Consider the following 21,748-nt stretch of genomic DNA (forward strand, 5'->3'; position numbering starts at 1 on the left):
GTTTATTTCATCAAACTGTGTCAAATAAAGAAACCTTTCCACCCATCTGCTGACTTGAGTGGTCAAACCAAACACATCACAATGCAGGCGTCAACAGAGGCTGGAGTCCTAAGAAAGACTCTGCATTAGATGTTTGAGGTCGACACCAAACTTTCCCCTGCCAGCATCCAGTGTCAACGAATCACGTCTTTGTGCCTGTTTATCCACGAGCATCACTGACCGTCGCTCTACCGCGAGCTCGTCCGATTGGCTGCTTTCGCTGCACCTGTTAGACTCTGGCACCAATCACGCGCTCCTGTCGGTGCGCCCCAAGATGGCGGCTTACAGTGTGCTGTAGTGTACATCATCACACTGGAAAGCGAATATTACTATCACTCGACCGTTTAAACTCATGAGGAGGCCGAGCAGAGAGAGCCGAGCGGGGCCGAGCTGTCGCCAGTGAAACGCGGAAGCGGTTGCCGCATGGTTTCTTCACGAGAGCAGCCGGTTTCGGTGTCGGTCTGACGGGGGTTATCTGAGTATGGCCACCGACAACAGGATCAATTTTTGGAGGAGAAACGCAAAGGTTCCTGGAAGGTAGGTCCTCTTTTCTTCATAAAGTAGTACTACATTTCTTAGTGAGTTTCAAACGGGCACTGTTGAAATATTGTCCTTAACAAAGACACACATTAATAATACTCTTTTGTATTAATAATACTCGTAACTAACAGATCTGTGTGGAAACACGAGCGCACAAATCGACTCGTTCGCTGGATTTCACGCATGAGCCGCTTCCAGTGTCTTATTCGAGTGTGTGTTGTTATAACAGCTCCCAGCTCCGAGGCAGACCCCCATCTCTTTCTTCTCTGCGGTTTCTAACGATCACACTGGAGGTGGCAGCTGTCTGTCAACCGCCATATGCTTTCTCAGTCTATGCTGAGAGGTGCTGGTGACAGTACAGTAAAACGATCAAAAACATCAGGGAGGAAGAATGCACTGTCTGAACCACTGGCACGGCACTAATATTTTATTTTGTCATCTCAGTGGGTTTTCTTGGAGGAGTTAAATGAAATGCATCCTCGTTTTATGGCAGCATTACTTGGGGAGGACACAGTAAAGACATTACTGTATACAAATTAAATGTGTATATAGTAAAGATTATGTTACAAGAGTGGGGAGAAGCATAATTTTAATAAAGTGCACAGTAGAAAGCCTTCGTGTTCAAAGTGTCTTGTAAATAGATATTTAAAAAGTTTCTACTCACTGCACTGCCCCCCAAAAAAGAATAAATAAAAAAAAGTACATCTTTCAGACACTGACTAAGCACACAAGAAAAAATGCAGAGCCCTTCTATCCACCTGTTGGGGGCATTTTGGTGATGGTCATTGCAAACGGAAACTATAGGAGGGAAACATTGCACTTTGGGAATGCTGATTTCATCCTGTAGTGAAAACATGTTAATAACATGCTAATAGAGGAGGGAGGGGGGGCAACGAACGGGTTTGTAAGCTGTTCATTCTTAACAATTTCACAACGGTGTAGTGAATAGTTGGCAAGTGTTTGCAGACCAGTTGGTGTCATCCATGGAGCAGTCTGCTAGTGATCACAAGGAGGTATTTGATGCAGTGATGTATACCTTTTGGGAGCAGTTTTGGCTAGCAACTGGAGAATAGTAATTTTTCCCTAGTAACTGGTGGTTGCCAGGCAGTCACCCGCTGATATGTAGGTAAGGCCCAATCACACAGGTCTAACCTCATTTGATAAGAGTGAATATCTGATGAAATTATATATAATGCCTGTCAGGGTGAAAACTTTAATATTTAAGCACCTAAACTGGAGAGTTATTGACATTATACTGTGTCTGTATTTATATTTCATTGTGAGATATTTATGCTGGTATAATGTTCTGTGTGTGCATACTTAAATATTCACCTGAATATAGAATGTATCTGCTGTATTACTGGGTACATTTTAATAATTCTTGGAATCATTGAAAATACCATATTTTGGCATACTTAACAAACACTAGTGTTTAATTTTGGATGCAGCCTATGCCAAGACACATTGAAACTGTTCTGATGGCAGGTCGGGACCGAACACTTTATTGAGGCACTTTTTTATCTTTAATTTGTTACCCATGTGTGCATTATTTTGTCTATAAAGTACTGCAAGACAACAGAAAACTAACAGAACTTTTTTTTTTGCTCTGCTGCAAACTTCATTTGGAGTTTGTTTATTAGTCTCTAAGCTGAGTATAATGGGAGACACGTACTTGAGCTAGGCTAGTCCCAGCATGCAGAGCTTACGCAATAGGCATCATGGGCATGGCTAATAAAGGGGATACTCCCTGCTTTGTTTTGTTTTATTTTAGTTTTTCCTGTGCGCAGGTGGAAGCTAAAAATCCCTCACGCCTCACTGATAAGACAAGACACTTCTTCATGTTTATGCGTTTGTATCTTTATTGACCTCTGTGTTTTTTTATGACCATCAAGACTGATAATCTGATTAAATGTCCTTTCCTGGTACCATCTAACTGCCAGAGGGTGGAGCAGAGAAAAGAAGTGGGTGGAGGTGGGGGGTCAGCCTGTTTTAGAAATCTGAGAAGACGGGATCTCCAAGGAGAGGGCGGTGCTGTCTTTGTCACACACACTGATCTGGGGTGGGTGGATCGTTAGAAACACAAACATATGTTTGAACAGGAAGGCTAACAGCTAGTCTTGCTGCCTGTCCTTGAGCTGCTCCTGATAAAACAAGTGTGAGGCTGGTAAACAAGACACTCTGGCACTGCCAGATAATCAGCAGGCTCAGTTCTCAGCCTTAGGCTTGAACAGCTGCAGTTTGATAAACTTCATATTATTTGCAGCCCTGTGATATTCTCACAAAACCCACTCCCTTACTTAGAATAATTGGGTTATCATGACAAATGGATAATATTGTGAAAAACTACAGAAATTAGATTTTTTTTAAAGTATTATCATAATATTTTCATGTCTGAATCTCTAAATGGCCCATATCAAAGAGAGCCCTCTTCAACAGAGACCTTAGTCTTTGTCACTGTGACTTTGACCAAAAGCTGAGGTTACAATTTGCATGGGCTCACCAAAATTGGACAATAGAAGAATTGAAAAATGTTGTCTTGTCTGATGAGTGTCCATTTTTTTCTGCAGCATTTGGATGGTAGGGTTAGAATTTGATGATATCAAACCTTCTGCCTTGTATCAACAGTTCAGACTGTTGGTGGTGGTGGTATAACAGTGTGGAGGAAATCTTCTGGGTGCACTTTGAGTCCTTCATACTGACTGAGCATTATTTGAACACCACATACTACTCAACCATTCTTGCTGACCAAGTTCATACATTTATGGCCACTGTGTGCACATCTTCTGATGGCTGCTTCCAGCAGGATAATTCACAGTGTCACCAAACTCAAATATTCTCAGACTTTTTGACCACAACAATTTCGCTATATCCATGTCGCCTACACATGCAACAGAGCACCTTTAAGGACGGGTTGGAACGGAACATTAACATCATGGACGTGCAACTGAAAAATCAGCAGCAACTGCATGATTCTATTATGGCAATATGCACCAAAACCTCAGAGTAATGCTTCCAGCACATTGTTGGATCTGTGCCACGAAAAATTAAAGCAGTTCTGAAGGCAAAAGTAGGTTCAGCCTGGTACTAGCAACATGTAACTAATGAAGTTGAAGGGGCAAAAAAAAGGAAACGCAAAATGGGCAGCTGTCAGTGTTTTTCCGCTGAGTAAAGACTTTAATAGAATGCAAATAAAATTTTGGTAAGAGGCATTTTTGGCAATTGTAGATCCTATCCTACCACTCCAGACTATCTTTGCTTTAGTTCACCAGAGATTTGGAAAGAAGCTGAGTATTAAGATTCTCAAATCCGCTGAACATACTGCACACCACAGGGTGGTAAAGAACACAGGCGCTCTGCAAGCTGTCCACTTCTTCTGTTCAGTGCATGCTTAAAACAAGCTCATTTTGTGAAATAGGGATATTTCATATAAGGGATTGACTGAGGAGTCATGTGGAAGGGAAGGCAGCATGTAGAACAGTATTTGTTGGCTCTGTGATTTACCAACTGGGATTTTAGCATTGCAGGATCATTAAAGAAATGCTCAGATAGTTCCCAGATTTGAAATTCATTTTTAGGGATGTCCCAAACATCAAATAGATGTCATTATGCACTCAACATATATCTTATTTTATTGTTTACTTTATTTCATTTGTAAAACATGTATATACATACTATATACACACTCAAACACACACACGTAGAAAAACATATTTAGTATACACATTCAGTAATGTATATACCTTTACATATTGTACATATATTTATTACTTTTTAGATTAGCCATTTTTATATTTTGCTTGTTTTACATTATTGTATTTTGCACAACTCTGTTGCTTGTGAAGCTCGCACACAAGAATTTCACTCACATGTACTGTACCAGTGTACCTGCACATGTGATGTGACAATAAAAGTGATTTGATTTGATTTGATTTGATTTGAACAGGAAATTACAACTGTGTTTGCTGCCAGTACAGATCTTCTAGCCGGGCTACAGCCTACCTATATGTTTGGGGTGTAACAATTCTCCAGTGCAGGGTTCAGTTCATAGGCTTTATGCTGGCCCACCTTTTTCTTTAAACACTTATAAAGCATATAAAGCATATACTTTCCCATATACACATTTTTGATAGTCATACAATCTGTTTCCAGATGTTGCTTCTCCTCTGTGACTTCTCCCTCTTTGCTGTGTAATTAATTAACTAATTTTAAAGAAACTGAGCAACTTACTCAAACTAAGAAAGGTGAGTTCAGAAGAGCAACACATCAGAGGCCAGGACATATGTCTGCCAACATTCCTGTGAACAGTTATTAATTAACATCTTCTAAGAAGTTCATCTTTGATTGTTCGCTCAGTCAGACACTCGAGAGCTGCGTGTTTTTCGGTGAAGAGATGACGGCATTTTACATGTTATCTTCCACAGTGTGCAACCAGTTTATGGAGCTCAGCATCCACCTCTTGACCCCCGATTGCGACGCACGTAAGTGCAGTAGGCTGCATGGTGTCGCGTCATCCCAGTTAACCCATTTTAACTTTTAATCTCAGTATAACATGTATTTCGTAGCTGTTTCTTGCCACAAGTGCTTGAATACAGTGCTATGAAAAAATATGTGCCCCCTTTCTAATTTCTTATAGTTTTACATATTTGTCACACATGTTTAGCTCCTCAGATTTTTAATATTAGACAAAGATAACTCAAGTAAATACAAAAGACAGTTAGTGTTTTTATTTATTTCATTTATTAAAGGGGAAATTTTTTCTAAACCTACCTGGTCCTTTGTGAAAGAGTAAATACCAGACTTAAATAAAAGTTACCTGATGACTGAGAAAGTACCATTGTAATGCCGAGGGAAGCTGCTTAGTGTACTAAACGGCTGTTTAGGGCTTTTCTCTGTTCACTGGACAGAGAAAAGTGGACAAGGAGACTTGGTGGTGCAATGAGGAAGTACAGAAAAGTATTCAAATGTTGGCAAAGAAAAAGTGGAATAGTGAGGGAGATGAAGAAAATGGACAAGTATGCTGGTAGGCTAGGCATACAATGAAGTGACAGGTAGCAAAGAAATACTGATTTCTGTGTGAGGTTGGACACTAAGGCCAGAGAAGTGGACTTGTGTTGATTGGCTGGGCAGAGAGATTGAGCTGGAAAGGATGTGCAGCAGGTTGGGTTTATTAAGGATAGAATGGAAATGTACTTACAAATGAAGAGAATGTCTTGAGAAGAAGGAAGGAGTTCTTTGAAGAGCTGAAGAATGAGGACAGTGCGAAAGAGGAAGACAGATTGAGGACAGCTAGTGACTGATTCACTAGTTTCACTAGTGTCTTTGTGGAACGAGAGGAACTATAGAACTACATGAGGAAGTCAGGGGTGGCAGAGAAGTAAGTGACGGTGGTGGGGGACATGTGTAAGTACAGCAAGACAGTGGGGAGGTGTGTGGTAGGAGTGATAGATGGGTTCAAGGTGGGGTTGCGAATACAGCAGGAATCAGCTTTGAGACGCTTTTTGTTTGCAGTAGTGATGGACAGACTGACAGATGAAGTCAGGAAGGAGTTTCCATGGACTATGATGTTTGGAGATGATGTTGATCTGTAGTGAGAGTAGGGATCCGATGGAAGAAAGGCTGGAGAGATGGAGGTATGCACTAGGAAGGTAAAACAATGAAAGTTAGTAGCAGCAAGTGAATGAGAAACAGAATTGTGGCAAAGGGTAGGTTGTGAAGGTAGTGTAGTTTAAATATCTTGGGTTGGGGCACAAAAGTGGTCAAGAAGAGAGTGTCAGGTGATGTCCCAGAAGGTTGCAAGTTAGAGCAAATGGGAAGATTTACAAGATGTTAGTGAGACCTCCTATGATGGTCTACAGTTTGGAGATAGTGAAACTTGTAAAAAGATTGAAGCTGTTAAGATTTTCATTGGGAGTGATCAGAACACAAGATGTAAGTATGAGAAATGAATCAAACTAAGAAATCGGAGAGGGGCCGGATACCTTTTCCACAGCACTGTATGTGTGGACTGCATGCACCAGCCCTGTGCAAGTGTGGCCAAATGTTTGCACTGGATTTTCCTTTTTTTTCATCATCTCCTAAACCCCCCAAAAGTTTTCAGTCTCAGACTGAAGAAGTCACTTGGATGAGTGACAAAACATTTCTCCCACTGAAAACTCTACGTCTAGATGAACAGAATTGACTTTTTAGGGATTTCCTTAACTGAATGATTGAACATGCATCAAGACATCATCTCCTAAAGTTGTTTTTTGGTTGGTTTCTTTGTCTTTTCTGCTTGTTTGATATTTCAATCTGTCTCCCTGCAGGTATCCCAAAGACACAAAGCCCAAGTTCAACAATATCAAGACCAAAAAAGCCTCCAGCTTTCATGAGTTTGCCCGCAGCACCAACGATGCTTGGGATATTGATGATGAGGAGGACGAAGAATTCCTTGGCACCTTCAACCCAGCTGTATCTATACCACCAGGCCTGCACACTACGTCATCCATACAGAACCAAGTAGCTACAAGATTTGATTTTTTGTCAGTCAGCAGTAAAGAAAATGAACTAGTGTGAAAAGAAAAGAGACATTCTAGTGTGTTTTTTGATTTGATATTATTTTCATCTCAGCAGCATCAAGCAGGTGACACAGAAAGTGCAGTTTCACACAGATTGGCACCACCCACGACAGAAGGTCCAAACCTTCAGGATGTGCAGGAGGAGGACACGGAGTACGAGCAAGCCAACGGCAAGGTTGTCAAGTCTAGCAGCGATGCACACCTTAACACATCTTCAGGTATGTGGCTAATATGCTGCAGCTTTAAGATCTACAGAGCAGATTATCAGGTGATTCATAGTGAAGCTAATTACAGATTTTCACAGGTGGGATTTAAGACTGCAGTTAGGGCTGGTGGGATTATAGCAAGGCCTTTAGGATGTGTCTGATGTTCCATGATATCATCACAATTGAGTAATGCAGACAACAGAGGACTGTATACCACTTATTTATTTTACTGCTGTACAATTAATGTCTTTAGGTTTTCTTTATGTTCAAAAAATAGAACTAGAAATACTAAAATAAGGATGTATACAGGATTAGTATTACAGAGAGAGCACATGTGATTTAATAATTATCTGATCACCTCTGTGTCTCATAAGGCACATTCACACAGAATAAGTGAAATCAGTTTCTACTTCATTGATAATCTTATCCTAACCAGTGTTTCTTTCTGTGACTAGCTCTTCTTGTGATGTACCAACCCCCCAGATTTCAATCCAATTATGTTGTTGTGATGAAATTATATAATTTATAATAAGCATTAATTAACAGTTGCAAATTCCTGTTCAGCCTCTTTACCATTAATATCTCTAAGTGCTTTCTTTTAAGAGCCTATGAGGGAAGTACAGTGTTTAATTATGGTTAGTGTGCCTGGATTTAGGTTGTAAAATCTCTTGCAAACCCTCGATATTAGGGTTGATTTTAAACAGTTTGTCATGTGTGAATTCAATAATTAACAAGATCGAGTACAGGGAAAATTTATGCAAAACTTCACAACACTTTTTACAGAACGCCAGGTTATATGTACCCAACCTAAGTACCTTATTTATCAAAAATGCTTGTGGGAACATTTTATTCCTACAATACTGAGATAAGATGGACCTATGCAGCATAAAATGTCAGTCCCTCTTCTTCAGACTTCTTCAGACTGAGTCCAAAATATTTTGGGAGTCAGTCTGCCAAAAGAATATCCTTTCATTATCCACCTTTAAGAAAACCAAAGTTTAATGGAGGCCTTTAATTCAGTAGATTTGTCAGTTTCACCAAACAGCGTACAGCAGGAATCCCTGTGAGTCACTCAGGCTGTAGACTGCTCCAAACACTCAGTTTCAGACTATTTTTTTCTGCTATTGTCTCTGTTTAATATCACTGAGATTACCTTACATGTTCACCTTGGACAAACAGCTCTGATTGTCAGCACAGAAGTCTCACCCAACCGCTTTTCAAACAAGTTTGGATTGGCACTCAGTCAGAAGACTGTTGTCTCAAAGGGTAGGGGGAAGAGAACTGAAATAGCTGAAAGAACTGATGGGCTGCACCAAGGACCCGTTTTTGATAAACAAGGATTATTTTGAACTGTGAGTCTGAGCTAATAGAATAAAGACTAAAAATATGGATTGGAAAATAAGCATAAGAAATCCCCTTTGATAGCTTAAGTTATGAAATAACTGTCATCAAGTTCGACACTAGAAATTAATAAGAAAAGTTTCTTTTTCTTTTTGAAGTTCTGCACATGAATAAAAATAACTCCCATCTGCAAATGTCTTATATGTGACAGGATGAAAGATCAAAGCCAGATGTAATTGTAGGACTGTGTGAATAATGAAAAATTATACATGGAAAACAGGTTTCATCAATCCTCAATTAGCTTTACCCTCGGCTTTATGAGTAGGATCACTTTTCAAATCTAGTGGCTTTTCATATGATGAATAGTCAGCTGCATCTTTATTCAGAAGTCACCTAGTTTCTGAATATTCACATTGTTGACTGGTCTCCCACTGGCCTTTCTTAGACTACGTCCACACTAGCCCGGATAGATTTGAAAACGGCGTTTTGGTCTGAAAACGCTCCGCGTCCACACTAGCGTTTTCAGTCGTTTTCACAGAGTTGTGCGTCCACATTGAAACAGCCAAAAACGCTTACATTCCAGTCCTGCGCATGCGCAAAAGTGAGTGAGAATTAAAGAATTTGAAGAAAAGCTATCTGAAGCATGTACAAACTGATATTAATCTTTTTTAGGGCTGTCAAAATTGAGAGCAATCAAAACAACTGCTGTATAATGCCCTCCCCTATCTTTGTTTAATTGGTCACATGAGTGCATCACATGACTAAAATGCGTCATCATTTTAGAAAGTCTGCGTTTTCAAGTGTCCACACTGCAACGGGACAGCTCCATTTTGAAATGTATGCGTTTTCGAGGGTGTTTTCAAAACGCTGCGTTTTTACTTGGGGAAAGCGCCGTCTCAGTGTGGACGGGAGGCCAAAACGGAGAGAAAACGATGCGTTTTCAAACGAAAACCCATTAGTGTGGATGTAGCCTTAGCCAGTAGTCAACACTTCAGCTAATTTAATCCTATTAAACTGCCTTTATGTGTTTACAAAGTCACAGTCTTGGTGACTTACAACACTGACACTCTTCCACCTACAATCCAGTTTTGAGATCCCTTCCCAGGCACCTTAACCCCCACTCACATCGGGTGAGGTCACATGATAGGGTGAGGCAAGGTCTCCCAATGGTTTCACCCGAAACCTCTGCTGGTAATGACCCATGCCTTTTTTGGTGAGGCACAGGATCAATAGTGGGTCAACAACTCCCACCAAGGAATAAATACCTGACCACAGAAATAAATATGGCAACAAAGTAAGAAGATAATTGCATAGCTTAAGGAGATTGTTGTAAAGTAATATACATCTCTTTAGCTTTACTTGTTTAATTTAAGATTAATTGCATTTGGAAAATATTTGAACCTTTTTATTGTTCCTTTAATATCGTGGCTCTTGCTTGTTTTCATTCTCCATTGTAAAGTTGCCTCTTGTTTTTAATCGTGTGCTCCTTATGCAGTTCGCTCCACACTGCAGAAGCAGCAGTCTCTCCCAGTTCGTCCCATCATCCCACTGGTGGCTCGCATCTCGGACCAGAATGCATCAGGGGCACCACCGATGACAGTGCGAGAGAAAAGCCGGCTGGACAAATTCAGGCAGCTACTGGCTAGTCCCAACACTGACCTAGGTACAGCAAGAGAAGCAGCTTTTCCCTTATATTGGGATGTGCTAAAGGACTGTGATCGTTGCAGGAAGGCCGTGCCTTTTGTTGAATCAGAAGATAGCTACCTAATAATTTACAGTACCATACATCAGCAAGGAAACAGATTATTGACATGCAAGTATAATGTGCAGGCATCCTGAAAAGAAATTCTGTGGTTTTATGTATAAAACAGATTCTAAGATTATTTCAATACAACAATATGAACAAAAAATGTGACATTTACACTGTGTCATTTTTTTTAATTACAAAAACTGAGCCAAAAAGCAGACGCAGTGTGTGGAAAAACGAAGTAAAGCCCATGATTTAGTAGCTTGTAGAAGTACTTTTAGCAGCAATCAATCAGTAATCAATCAGCTATATCTGACGCTTCTCATATTGCTGACTGAGCAATTTTGGCCCACTCTTCTTTACAACAAGGTTGAGGTCTGGACTTTGAAAAAGGAAATGATCAGCGTGTTGCAATGGCCCATTTAGCCATTATGTTGTAAATTATCTGGTCAGGGAAGTTTCAGTTTCAACTGAACCTTGGGGTGAATTTGCTGAGATTTGCAGTTGTCTTGAATGTTTTCCACTTGCGAGTGATCATTCTTGCTGTAGAATGATGGACTTGGATAGTTTGGAAATGGCCTTATAACCCTTCCCAGACTGATAAGCAGCAGCAATTGCACCTCTAAGATTAGTGCCGATGTCTTTTCTGTGTGATATGGTGTTAACTCCAAACAAGCAAACTGCCAAAACTTCTGCTTTTATAGAGGTGCTCACACTTGCTGAAAATCAATAAATTAAGATAATTTGATTTGATTAATTTGACATTTTTGTGGTCTAATTGAGAGGTCTGTGAAGGTTCTCAGTCATCCAGGTCATCAGAGTCTAAGGATCTTGGAAAGAAAGGTGTCTGGACTTCTTTAAGGTTCCTTCTCATCCGAGAAGCTTCTTCAGTTCTAAGAGCAATTGGTGGAGAGTTCCGGATTTTACACCCGTTTTCACACCTTGGCTCATGTGATTATGTAGAGGATCAATAGGGGGTCTATGACCCTCTTGGGGACACTCCCATAGGGCTTAAAATCTGGGACTGTCCACCGTTTGACCTTAGAACTGAAGAAGCTTCTCAAATGAGAGGTGAAACGTCTTCAAGCAACTTAAAGAAGTCCAGACGCTTTTCTTTCCAAGCTCCATAGACTCTACTTACAAGAGTTTTCTGAAAATGGAACAGTACACAAAATTAAAGAAAACAAAAAATTGTTCTATGTAAGCCTTTATATATTTCTATATGTTTTTGGTAGAGCAGAGAAATTTCTTTCATTACCCATACAAGATCCAAAATTTACAAATTTACAATTTAACTATAATCCTCAATGCAGCTTAAAGGAAAGGTCAGTGATCTCTTAAATGTAATGCAAATAAACATTGCCCATGAAAACATCTATGTAACAACTTAAATGATAAGCAATTCAAATTCAGCTTTTAAAAAGTAATTGCTGGATGTTGATTTTGTAAACACTGAGGACATAGAGAAGACATTGTTCAACTTGTAATTTTGTTAACTATCACTAGATGAAAACAACCAGGCTCTGGGTATTTACACACAGTGTGAGCTCCAGTTGATTCACCCATGTGCAAATAAGATGGAAACTCTGGCTGCACACTAAGCCTGATTTTAACTCAAATGTGTAGTGTGAGTTAACACGTCATACATATTTAACAAAATTGGCACAGTATCTCCCCAGCTTTTAAGAGGAACTGCTGCCATGCTGTAACTGTTGCACTGCTAAAAATCTTTAGGCTGTAGCTAGGAACATTGTAAGACTGGTCCTCAAAGATTTCTGAAATGAAGTATCTGTGAGTTAGATCGCACTTTGAAAGAACTGCACTTCACAATGCCTCTTGTGTGCTGAGACTTTCTTCTAAAAGACTTTGGTTGTGTTTGTGCTTTAGAAGTTAGATTTTTCTGTAGACATACTTGTATTTTTCAGGTTGTAGCCATTTTCTTTTAATGTCTTTTCTGTCATCAGTGCTCAACATGATAATGATTTCACTCATCGTACTGGAATGTCAAGCTAAAGAATAGACTGCAAAACTTTATGAGCTTGTCACCAGAAAGAAATGGATCCAGAATATGTGGTACGGGTTTGTCTGAAAGAACCCACACAGCCTTCAGTTTAATAAACCTGTTAACACAAGTAATGAAGGACTTGATGAGATTTTTTCACCAAAAGAACTCTCTTTTGTAAAGCTGAACATCACATTTTTTCTATTAAACTGATTTTACAGCTTTTTTTTCTATTGCATGGGTGACTCGTCACTAGTTGTGTAGGTTGTGCTGATCTCTGCTCTGGTTTCTATATAGCATTGACAGTGCTTGTTTCTATCTTGCTTTGTGCTGTTACAGAAGAACTCCGCAAGCACAGCTGGTCAGGCATACCAAGAGAAGTCCGGCCAATCACATGGAGACTTCTTTCTGTAAGGCTGTGACCTTCAGTTTTGCAAAAGCACATTTTTCTCAGCATTTAATAATCCAAAGCATTCTGTCTCAATAGCTCAATTTTTTTTATTCTTTTTGTTTGATTCGTAAAAATTTTTAGATAATGTTAAAAGCTTTATCTTTACAGCCGAACATATCTCAAGTGTTCTCTCGTCTTATCTAATGGCCAGCCTGTTCTGTTCCTCTGAAATTGTTCAGCTAATCAAAAAAGGGTTGTTTTTTTCTGTATCTTAACCTTTCTAATGGCTCGTTCAGGGCTACCTGCCAGCCAACAAGGAACGCAGAGAGCTGGTGTTGAAAAGGAAGCGAGAGGAATATTTCAGGTTCATAGAGCAGTATTACCACTCCAGAACAGACGAGCACTATAAAGACACATACAGACAGGTGATACTGCAGCTGAATTACAAAAAAGAGATGTAGTTTATGTATGTAAAAGATCCATGACCTAACATGTCAACATTTGTTCCTGTCAGATCCACATTGACATTCCAAGAACAAATCCTCTGATTCCCTTGTTTCAGCAGCCTGCAGTACAAGAGGTAAGATTACTGAAAAGCAGCTCCAATATCTCAGTTGTTTCTCCAAAGTACACGTGTCTCGTTTTCTATGTTCATGATGAGGGTCGGAATACCGACATTATTTTAATGTTTGGTTGGTTCGTTTCTCCAGTTTAAAGTGAACCAGGGACTTGTTTTTGTTTTGGAGATAGTGGCTCTAGCTAATTCTTGGTTCAGTTCAGCGTTTCCACTATTACAAAATGTTTAAGCGGTACATCACAACAGATTGTCCTATGTTGAGATTATATTAATAGCTAAGCCCCTAGTATGAGTTACTGCTTTTATAAGACATGTAATGTGAGGCTTTGCTTTGTCGCTGGCATCATTGGAAGTTCTGGATTTTTTGTTTTCTTTCAATTTTATCCTCCCACTGATTTCATTTGTGTCCCCTCAAAGTTGACATTAGTTTGTCAGAAACCCACCTACTCTCGCCAGTGGTTAACTCGCCGTTCATTGTCATGCCAGATATTGAATTTTATTGGCATTATGGTCTCTGGTCACCATATAGCTACTGATCTCTTCCTGTATGTACACCACTTAAGAATAACGATATGTTACACATTCCACTTTGAATTCCTTATGAATATGATATTAAAAATGTTTAAAGTCTTGCTCTTATGGAGAAACAGGCAGCGTCTCCTGGCTGGCTGCACAGGGACTATGTATACTATACAAGATTTTATTTTATTTTTTTATTCTATTAGTGCAGATCAGCAGGGAACATAGCAACTGGTCAATCTTTTTTACAAAGTCAGATTCTGCATGGAGAAAAATGTTTTCTGGAGGAAGATAAATCCATGAAGGGAACTCACCTTTTGAGAAGTCATATTTTACTTTACTGAAAAACTAATTTGGGATAATGAAGTTTTTCATTGTCTTTATTTGTGTGTGCTGATATACAGCATATCATCTTAATTTGCTCAAAAAGTTAACATTCCAGCTTTGTTCTGTGGCTGGACTCATTGTGAAAAGCATTGACAACACTGTAAGTGATACAGGGTTGTATAGTGTGGTGTATTGGCCTGTCATTGAGGAAGAAGCTTCATCAGATTAGTGCACTCCAGAGGAAGTTAGCTGTTAAAAAGGAAATGCACTGAGCCCAGCCTGTTCCTCAAATGAAGTGATTTTTAGTGGCTTTGCAAAACAACCAAGATACTACACATGACAATAATTATTTCTGAATATTCAGCACAAACATGTATTTACATTAATGGTAAAATGTACAGCCTCTGTCAACTCTTAAGGATTTACATATGTTCGTGTTCCTTTTAAATACCTCCAAACTTGACATCCGAGAAAGAATCTAAGTCTCGTCCAGCACTCAACCATTACTGATCCCGATCTCAACATAATGTTACAGCCTACTGATATCCAGAGCCTTCATCTACACTAAATGCAACACCACAAAGAAGCTCCTTTGGTAAGCCTTGCCAGAGTAATGGCTGAGACCTTCCCCAAAGTCTTCATAATCCTCCACCAAGGATGTGTTGGTTAGGTCTCAAGTCCAAGATAGCAGAACACATCCCGAGGGAAGCCTTCCTGTCCTTCCTTTTCCTTACTTGGTTTGCCAGAACCTGAACTCTTTGAGACCAGTTGACAACCTCCTCTGTAAACTCCCTGAGCTCTTCAGTTTTTTGTTCTTACAGCTGCTCAAATCTCATGACAACACCTGTCAAATAAAAATATTTTGCTTTTCTTTATGTTTGTGATACTGTTCATATTGTACATTGAAATGCTGTCACATAATATTGTGAAATTAGGGTTAGAAAATAAAAGTCTTTCTTGGGGTACTTTTGACCACCAGTGTACATGTAATTTATCAGTAGTTAATGTGCTGTAGGATAGTCTTATTACTTAACACAGTTAGTTTCAAGAATATTGCCCACACTCCCCAGCTATAAGCATTAGACATACCAGTCATGTTGTGGCACCTCAGTTAATGTACACAACAGTTTCAACAGTCTGTAAAACACACTTTAAAGCATTCATGCTATTTTTTACAGACACTTATATGTGTCTACAGACATAAGACTGAAAATGTGGACAGGAATCAAAAGAAAAAAAGACTTCCACGCTGGAGCTGAACATTAGCAGTAATTCTCCTTGTTTCCTCAGATTTTTGAGCGAATTCTCTTTATCTGGGCCATCCGTCACCCAGCCAGCGGTTACGTTCAAGGAATCAACGATCTGGTCACACCTTTTTTTGTTGTCTTCCTGTCAGAGTTTGTCAGTAAGTTGAATCGGGGAAAAAAAAATTTGGTTTGTTCTTTTTCTAGTTAGGTTATATATTGAATATCAACAATTTTAAATTTCTTCATCAAAGCTCAGCTCACATCAGAGAAGACTTGATATGAGTCATCAGTCTCAGTCAGTGTTATTTGTTTTTCTAGCGGAGGATATGGAGAACTTTGATGTAGCAGCACTACCTCTGGAAACTCAGAGAAATATTGAAGCTGACAGTTTCTGGTGCATGAGCAAGCTGCTGGATGGAATACAGGTCGGGACACACAATCTCAATCAGTGCTAATTTAAAACTAGTGAGCAACTTTACTGAAATTTATTTCTTTTCAGGACAACTACACCTTTGCTCAGCCTGGAATCCAGAACAAAGTGAAAGCTTTAGAGGAGCTGGTCAGCAGGATAGATGGTACGTGGACAAGCTTATGCTTAGGGAAACCTGTTTCCACAAGCTAACAGCAGGAGACCCACAGTTTTAACAGGTGTGTGTATCTGTCTGTTGCCAGAGGACATTCACAATCATTTCAAGAGGTATGAAGTGGAGTACCTGCAGTTTGCTTTCCGGTGGATGAACAATCTTCTGATGAGGGAGTTGCCACTCCGCTGCACTATCCGTCTCTGGGACACCTACCAGGTAAGGCAGGGTGTCCACCATTTTCTGAGCTTTTATGAGCAATGAACACGAGTCACAGCTGGCTCAGACAATTTGCTGCTGTTTCAGTCAGTGCGTCTGCATCTGTAGTGCAGCTTATTTTATGCTCTGTGGGTCCAGATGAAGAAATTTCATGAAATCTTGTGATGTGCATCTGAGATCTCTGATGGCCCCATTATACTTACCACACTGGTCACTTTGCGTGTCACTGGTGACATCATCACATGGCTGTATCCCTTTATGCTGGCCGTTACAGCACAGGTACTCGCTGCAGTATTCTCCTGAATGATAAGTGTCACAACTCAAACAAATCCTGCACATCAGTGCTGGTTTAGGAGAAGTTGTCAAAACGGGACGCAAATAAATTGCTTTGAAAAGTTTTTTTTTTTACACAAAGTCATATTTTCAAACTGTTGCATCATCTCCTCTGTATAATCTATGAATCTCTGAGCATCTGTGTCATTATAATCACAGTAACAATCGACACAATCCTCCTGTCTTCATTTAGCACGCCAGGCTACAAAAATCTTGAGTGCATGACCAACAGAAATGACAGATTCCAATTTGCCTGGCATGAGACAGTGGGTATAATGGGGCCCTGATAGACTGTAAAACTATTCAAGCTCATTAGTCCAACATGTGTGGCATTATACATCTTATAATTACAAAATGGGTATAGGACTATTACAAAAGAAAATACCTGAAAGGTGATTTTACACATTCACATTTTTTACCAGATTAGATGCCACATACTAAATTGTTATAGCCACTACCAGTTTTATTAATGTACCAGTTTTGGCTTTTAATGAAAAGTTTTGATGGTGAGGTTAATTTTGCACACTGCACTCCCCTCCAGAAGTGAACAGCAGGTCAGCATGGATCACATGAACATTAATTGAGGATGCAGAGAGTTACAAGGACTTGTGTGGTTCCAGGCACCTTTATTGTTCCGTTGGTGATAAACAGTACACTGATGACAACAATGGAAATCTGTTATCCTACAAAGTAGTTAATGCACTTATGACTGGTGGAGAATAGTTCAAATAAAGTAATCCAGTGCAACAGCAGTACAAACTGCAGTGTGACATAAAGGATGGACAGCATACTGTCTTTTGGAAATCATGTTAGAAAACTGGACATGATAGCCAAGGGGTGGATGTGACTAAGAATCCAAGAGACACTGCACACTCAAAATGACTCACCAAAGTATCCATACATCGAAGCATTCTTATATTTTACACCAAATGATGATTTACTAAATTAACCCCATGACATCTTAAACAAGACTTGAAACTAGCGATAGAGCTTGTAAGTCTCCTTCCTCCTCCTCATCCCCAACCGGTCACAGCAGATGGATGCCTCTCCATGAGACTGGTTCTTCCTGTTAGCAGGGAGTTTTTCCTTCACACAGGAGGTTGTCTGATTGTTGGGGTTTTCCCTGTATTATTGTAGGGTCTTTACCTTACAATATTAAGTGAATTGAGGTGACTGTTTCGGTGATTTGAGGCTATACATATAAAACTGAATTGAATAAACCCATCAGAAATGTGTTCATTGAGGTCGAAGATAAAGTGAAAAGTAACATTTTTTTTCCCTCACAGAATTCTGTACAAGGACTCTTCTTTTGGCAGTCAAAGGAGTTGCCTCTTTCTGAACATTAGAAAGAATGCCGTTTTCAATCACTCACAATAATTTAACCTTTGTGTATGTCAGTGGTTGCAATATTTGGCCTGTTACACAGTATTTGTAAGTCATTAGACAAATCTTTTCTTGATTGAAGCTGATTTGTATAATTGGCTACCATTATTCTGTTTTCCACAGGCTGAAGCAGAGGGTTTTTCCCACTTCCACTTGTACGTCTGTGCTGCTTTCCTCATTAAGTGGCGCAAAGAAATCCTGTCCATGGTTGACTTTCAGGTACATTTGTCTATGTCATCCAGTCACGGCAGAGAAACTAATATGAACCATTTAAGGCAGACTGGCGGAGAAGGGCGGAGTCTTCTGAGTTAAAATTAATTAACTTTACTTTGTTTGTCAAACTGTTGTTGGATAAACTGTTTGTAAAGGTTTAAATCACATCATTTGTAGTTCTTCTTCAATTTTGATGCTGGTCTAACTTGTTTTTGATCATAAGAGAGCCACTTCCTACATCATATCCTGCTTTTATGTGTATTTTACTCTTAATGGTACCATAATTTATTACCAAATAAACCTGCTGCAATTGGTAAGACTTGAAACTAGTGACTAAGATGATGAACTAGAGCATGGGGGCAGTAGGTTTATTTTAAATACTGTAATTTGACTTCCTTTTCTTTCATCCTTCTAAACATCAACATGTCAGTGTAATCATTTATTTGATCACCAGAAAATAAAAGTGTTGCTTGTAGTTTTGTAGTAGGTTTACCAACCAAGTATGCATGTACATCTGCTAAGTTTTATATGCTAACCCATATGTTACGTTTGACAATGAAAGGCTTTGTATCTCCAACTTTCAAAACGCTGAGTGTCTTAAGGACTCTCTCTTGCTCTTTAGGGTCTCCTCATGCTACTGCAGAACCTTCCTACAATCCACTGGGGGAACGAAGAAGTCGGTCTCCTCCTGGCTGAAGCTTACAGGCTCAAATACATGTTTGCAGACGCTCCCAGCCACTACAAGAGATAAGCCCAATGCTTCTGCACCAGGGAAAATGCTGCATTTTGACTTTTAAAAATCTATTTAAACCTTGAGTGGGCAACTTCGGTGTCTGAGATGCACATCAGGTGCTGTCTCTGAGGTAACGTAAAAGAGACTGACGGGATGTTATGTCAGTGATATCAACTTTATCCTGTGAAAATGAAGTCCAGTGAATATTAAGTGGATTTGGGGCTTACACTGCACACAGCTCAGTGAATACGGGACTATTTTGCAGGCAGCGTTGCACAGCAACGGTGGACTGTGACAGTATAAAAAACAACTCGGCTATGCCACTCTGGTTTACTTATACTGTTTTTGGTCATCTCTTATGTTCACTGTAAGCGTGAAAGAAGACACTGTAATATAGTGGGATGATGAATGTTTGTGAGATCATCCTTTTAGTGAGAAATGGTATCTAAAGATTATATTTTTTGCATTTTTTGTTTTACAAGGGACAACATTGGGTATAAAGCAGGCAACTGGAATACAAAGCTTAGTTTTACATTGTCTGGCTGGCAGTCCCCTTTCTTTGTTAAATAGATGCTTTTTGGTTTAACCAAAGTCGCTCTGTACAATCAGCATCTTTAAAGCCGCGACTGATATTCTGGGTTGTAATTAGTAGTAAGACCTAAGAGTAGCAAATAGAAGGTATTGTATTTCATTTTTTAGGTTGTGTTTGGGGTTTAAAGCAAAAAGACTGATTTGGTGTCAATATCACTTTTAATTTCTAAATCACTGTGAAGAACGGAAGTATAGTTTGGAAATAACAACAACTGTAAAGTTAGAGTTTTATTTGAAAATCTAAACTTAGCACTGTTCAGGTCTTTCCTGAACCTGAACTGTGCTAAATTAATTCAGTAGCTGCTTAAAATTGTTTAAAATTGTAGTAAAGTTTATACAATTGTAATCCAGTTTTTGATGAAGATTGCAGATTGACACACTGCATCAACACTCAAAAGTCAGCCAGCTTGTCAGTTTTGGCCTGAGGGTGGAGGTTTTACCCGAAGTGTTTCAAGAGATACCTGTCAGTGTAAAATCTGTGCATAATTACAAGTGATGAAAAACATTCAATAACATCAGTTATACAGAATATTTACAATCAGTATGTTTTAATTGGAGGAAATGCCTGTGTTGGTATTGAAAGTCATTATGCTATCTGAATGCAGCTCCACATCCCTGACAATACCCTATAGAGCATTGGTAAGGTACACATGCAGTGTAACGCTTTCCTGACATGCTCCATGAAACTTTATTTGTGCAACAGTGTTTTTCTTCTTTCTTTTTTCTTTTCTTTCTTTTTTTTTTAAATATGATTGTGTGCGTTACAACTCATCTACCTTCATTGCCAGTGATAATAATAGTGCAACATATGTTTGAAAGGTATGACAACACTCTTATACTTTGTGCATCTAATAGAAAGAAAATCAATCTAAGTTGAGTCATCTGCTTCACTCTTTAACCTGATTCATTCTGGACCAAAGTCTCTGTTGGAAAGTTGTGACGCCCAGCTGATGGCTGCCACCATCATCACCATAGATCACAGCAGACTGAATGGAGCAACATTGTTCACGAGTCTTAATCCATTTCAACTATAACTGGAGTTCTGAGCTACTTAATGGCATTTTATTCAGTGAAGTGCTACTGAAGACATGATGGTGAAATAGATTCTCCTTTATTTATGAAGGAACACCAGTCTTGTCCACTATTTATCAGTCATCAGATTTTCATAATCAATCTTCATCTACCACCTTGAATGTTTTTTGGAGTGTTACAGTATGCGTGTAGCCTTAAAGTCACTTTCATTCATTCAGGTGAGCCACGTGATTGTCATTACTGTGACTCCATGCTGGGTTTTTTTGTTTGTTTTAATTTAAAGGTCATTCTGTTCAAAAAATGTGATGTTAATAACTAAAGACTAACAAAATGTTTTTTTTCCATGCAGCTGCAACAACAAATCCAATCTTTATTGGAACAGTACAGCCTGTTTTACAGAGTGCTTCAGTAGTCAATGCTGGCTTCAGCCTTAAATGAAGACTTGTTAAATTATTACAGTCTCACCTGTATATTCACCTTTTCTGATGATATTAAACAAACAACATGTGTGTACATGGATTGGGTTGATATATTATTTTATAGCACCATTTAAAGCACACAGTTCCAACATGCTTCACATTTATGATGAAATCTATGTGAGGAAAAATTATACAAGCACATATAGTGATGTGAAAAAGTATTTGCTGTCTTCCTGGTTTGTTTGTTTGTTTGTTTGTTTGTTTGTTTGTTTGTTTGTTTGGGGGGGGGGGGGGGCATTCAAAGTGGTTTTTGCTACAGCAGGTCATTCACCCAATCACACACACATTCATATAAACTTAACAAAAAATTTGTATAAGTGTGTGTGATTGGATGAATGTAGTAAAAACCACTTTGACATAAAAATATTACATCATTTCATAAGAAGAACGTCATCCCAGCCATCATCAACTCAACTGTAATTGATGGAACCATGAATTCTGCTCTCTACCCGAAAGAATGAATTTCTCACCGTCTGTTCATGCCCTGAAGCTCAAGCACACTTAATAATTCAGACAAAAATTCAAAATGCACCAGCAAGTTCACCTGTGAATGACTAAAAAAAAGTTTTTTGAGTGGCCTAATCAAAGTCCAGACTTAAACCTGATTGAGATGCTTCGGTGTGACTTTAAACAGGCGGCTTCTGCTCAAAAACCTTTTGTGTGTGGCTGAATTGAAATGCTTATGCAAAGAAGA

The 21,748-nt window shown here is 39.2% G+C and overlaps 1 protein-coding gene across 2 annotated transcripts; it reads left to right on the forward strand.

Annotated features, from left to right (window-relative positions):
* Positions 1 to 282: 282 nt before the first annotated feature.
* On the forward strand, positions 283 to 21,088 carry tbc1d22b (TBC1 domain family, member 22B). 2 transcript variants are annotated; one of them, XM_063464404.1, is made up of 14 exons: positions 283 to 576; positions 5,001 to 5,057; positions 6,882 to 7,074; positions 7,189 to 7,351; positions 10,176 to 10,343; positions 12,769 to 12,839; positions 13,117 to 13,245; positions 13,335 to 13,400; positions 15,534 to 15,648; positions 15,809 to 15,915; positions 15,990 to 16,065; positions 16,163 to 16,290; positions 18,130 to 18,225; positions 18,842 to 21,088. In XM_063464404.1, exons 1-14 carry the CDS (start codon positions 521 to 523, stop codon positions 18,968 to 18,970), a joined length of 1,554 nt encoding a protein of 517 aa, XP_063320474.1. In that variant the 5' UTR covers positions 283 to 520; the 3' UTR covers positions 18,971 to 21,088. The 2 variants fall into 2 exon arrangements, with proteins under 2 accessions (XP_063320474.1, XP_063320473.1); XM_063464403.1 differs by having other exon boundaries at positions 284 to 576; positions 7,186 to 7,351.
* Positions 21,089 to 21,748: the final 660 nt, after the last annotated feature.

Source organism: Pelmatolapia mariae, linkage group LG20 (genome assembly GCF_036321145.2).
Source record: "Pelmatolapia mariae isolate MD_Pm_ZW linkage group LG20, Pm_UMD_F_2, whole genome shotgun sequence".
Lineage (NCBI taxonomy): Eukaryota > Metazoa > Chordata > Actinopteri > Cichliformes > Cichlidae > Pelmatolapia > Pelmatolapia mariae.

What these genes read in the sequence shown, in the direction of transcription:
- tbc1d22b (XM_063464403.1), top strand. Translation starts at nt 521, where the DNA reads ATGGCCACCGACAACAGGATCAATTTTTGGAGGAGAAACGCAAAGGTT. An exon ending in GACCCCCGATTGCGACGCAC is followed by an intron (nt 5,058 to 6,881) that starts GTAAGTGCAGTA and finishes GTCTCCCTGCAG; the next exon opens with GTATCCCAAAGACACAAAGC. An exon ending in TGTCCATGGTTGACTTTCAG is followed by an intron (nt 18,226 to 18,841) that starts GTACATTTGTCT and finishes CTTGCTCTTTAG; the next exon opens with GGTCTCCTCATGCTACTGCA.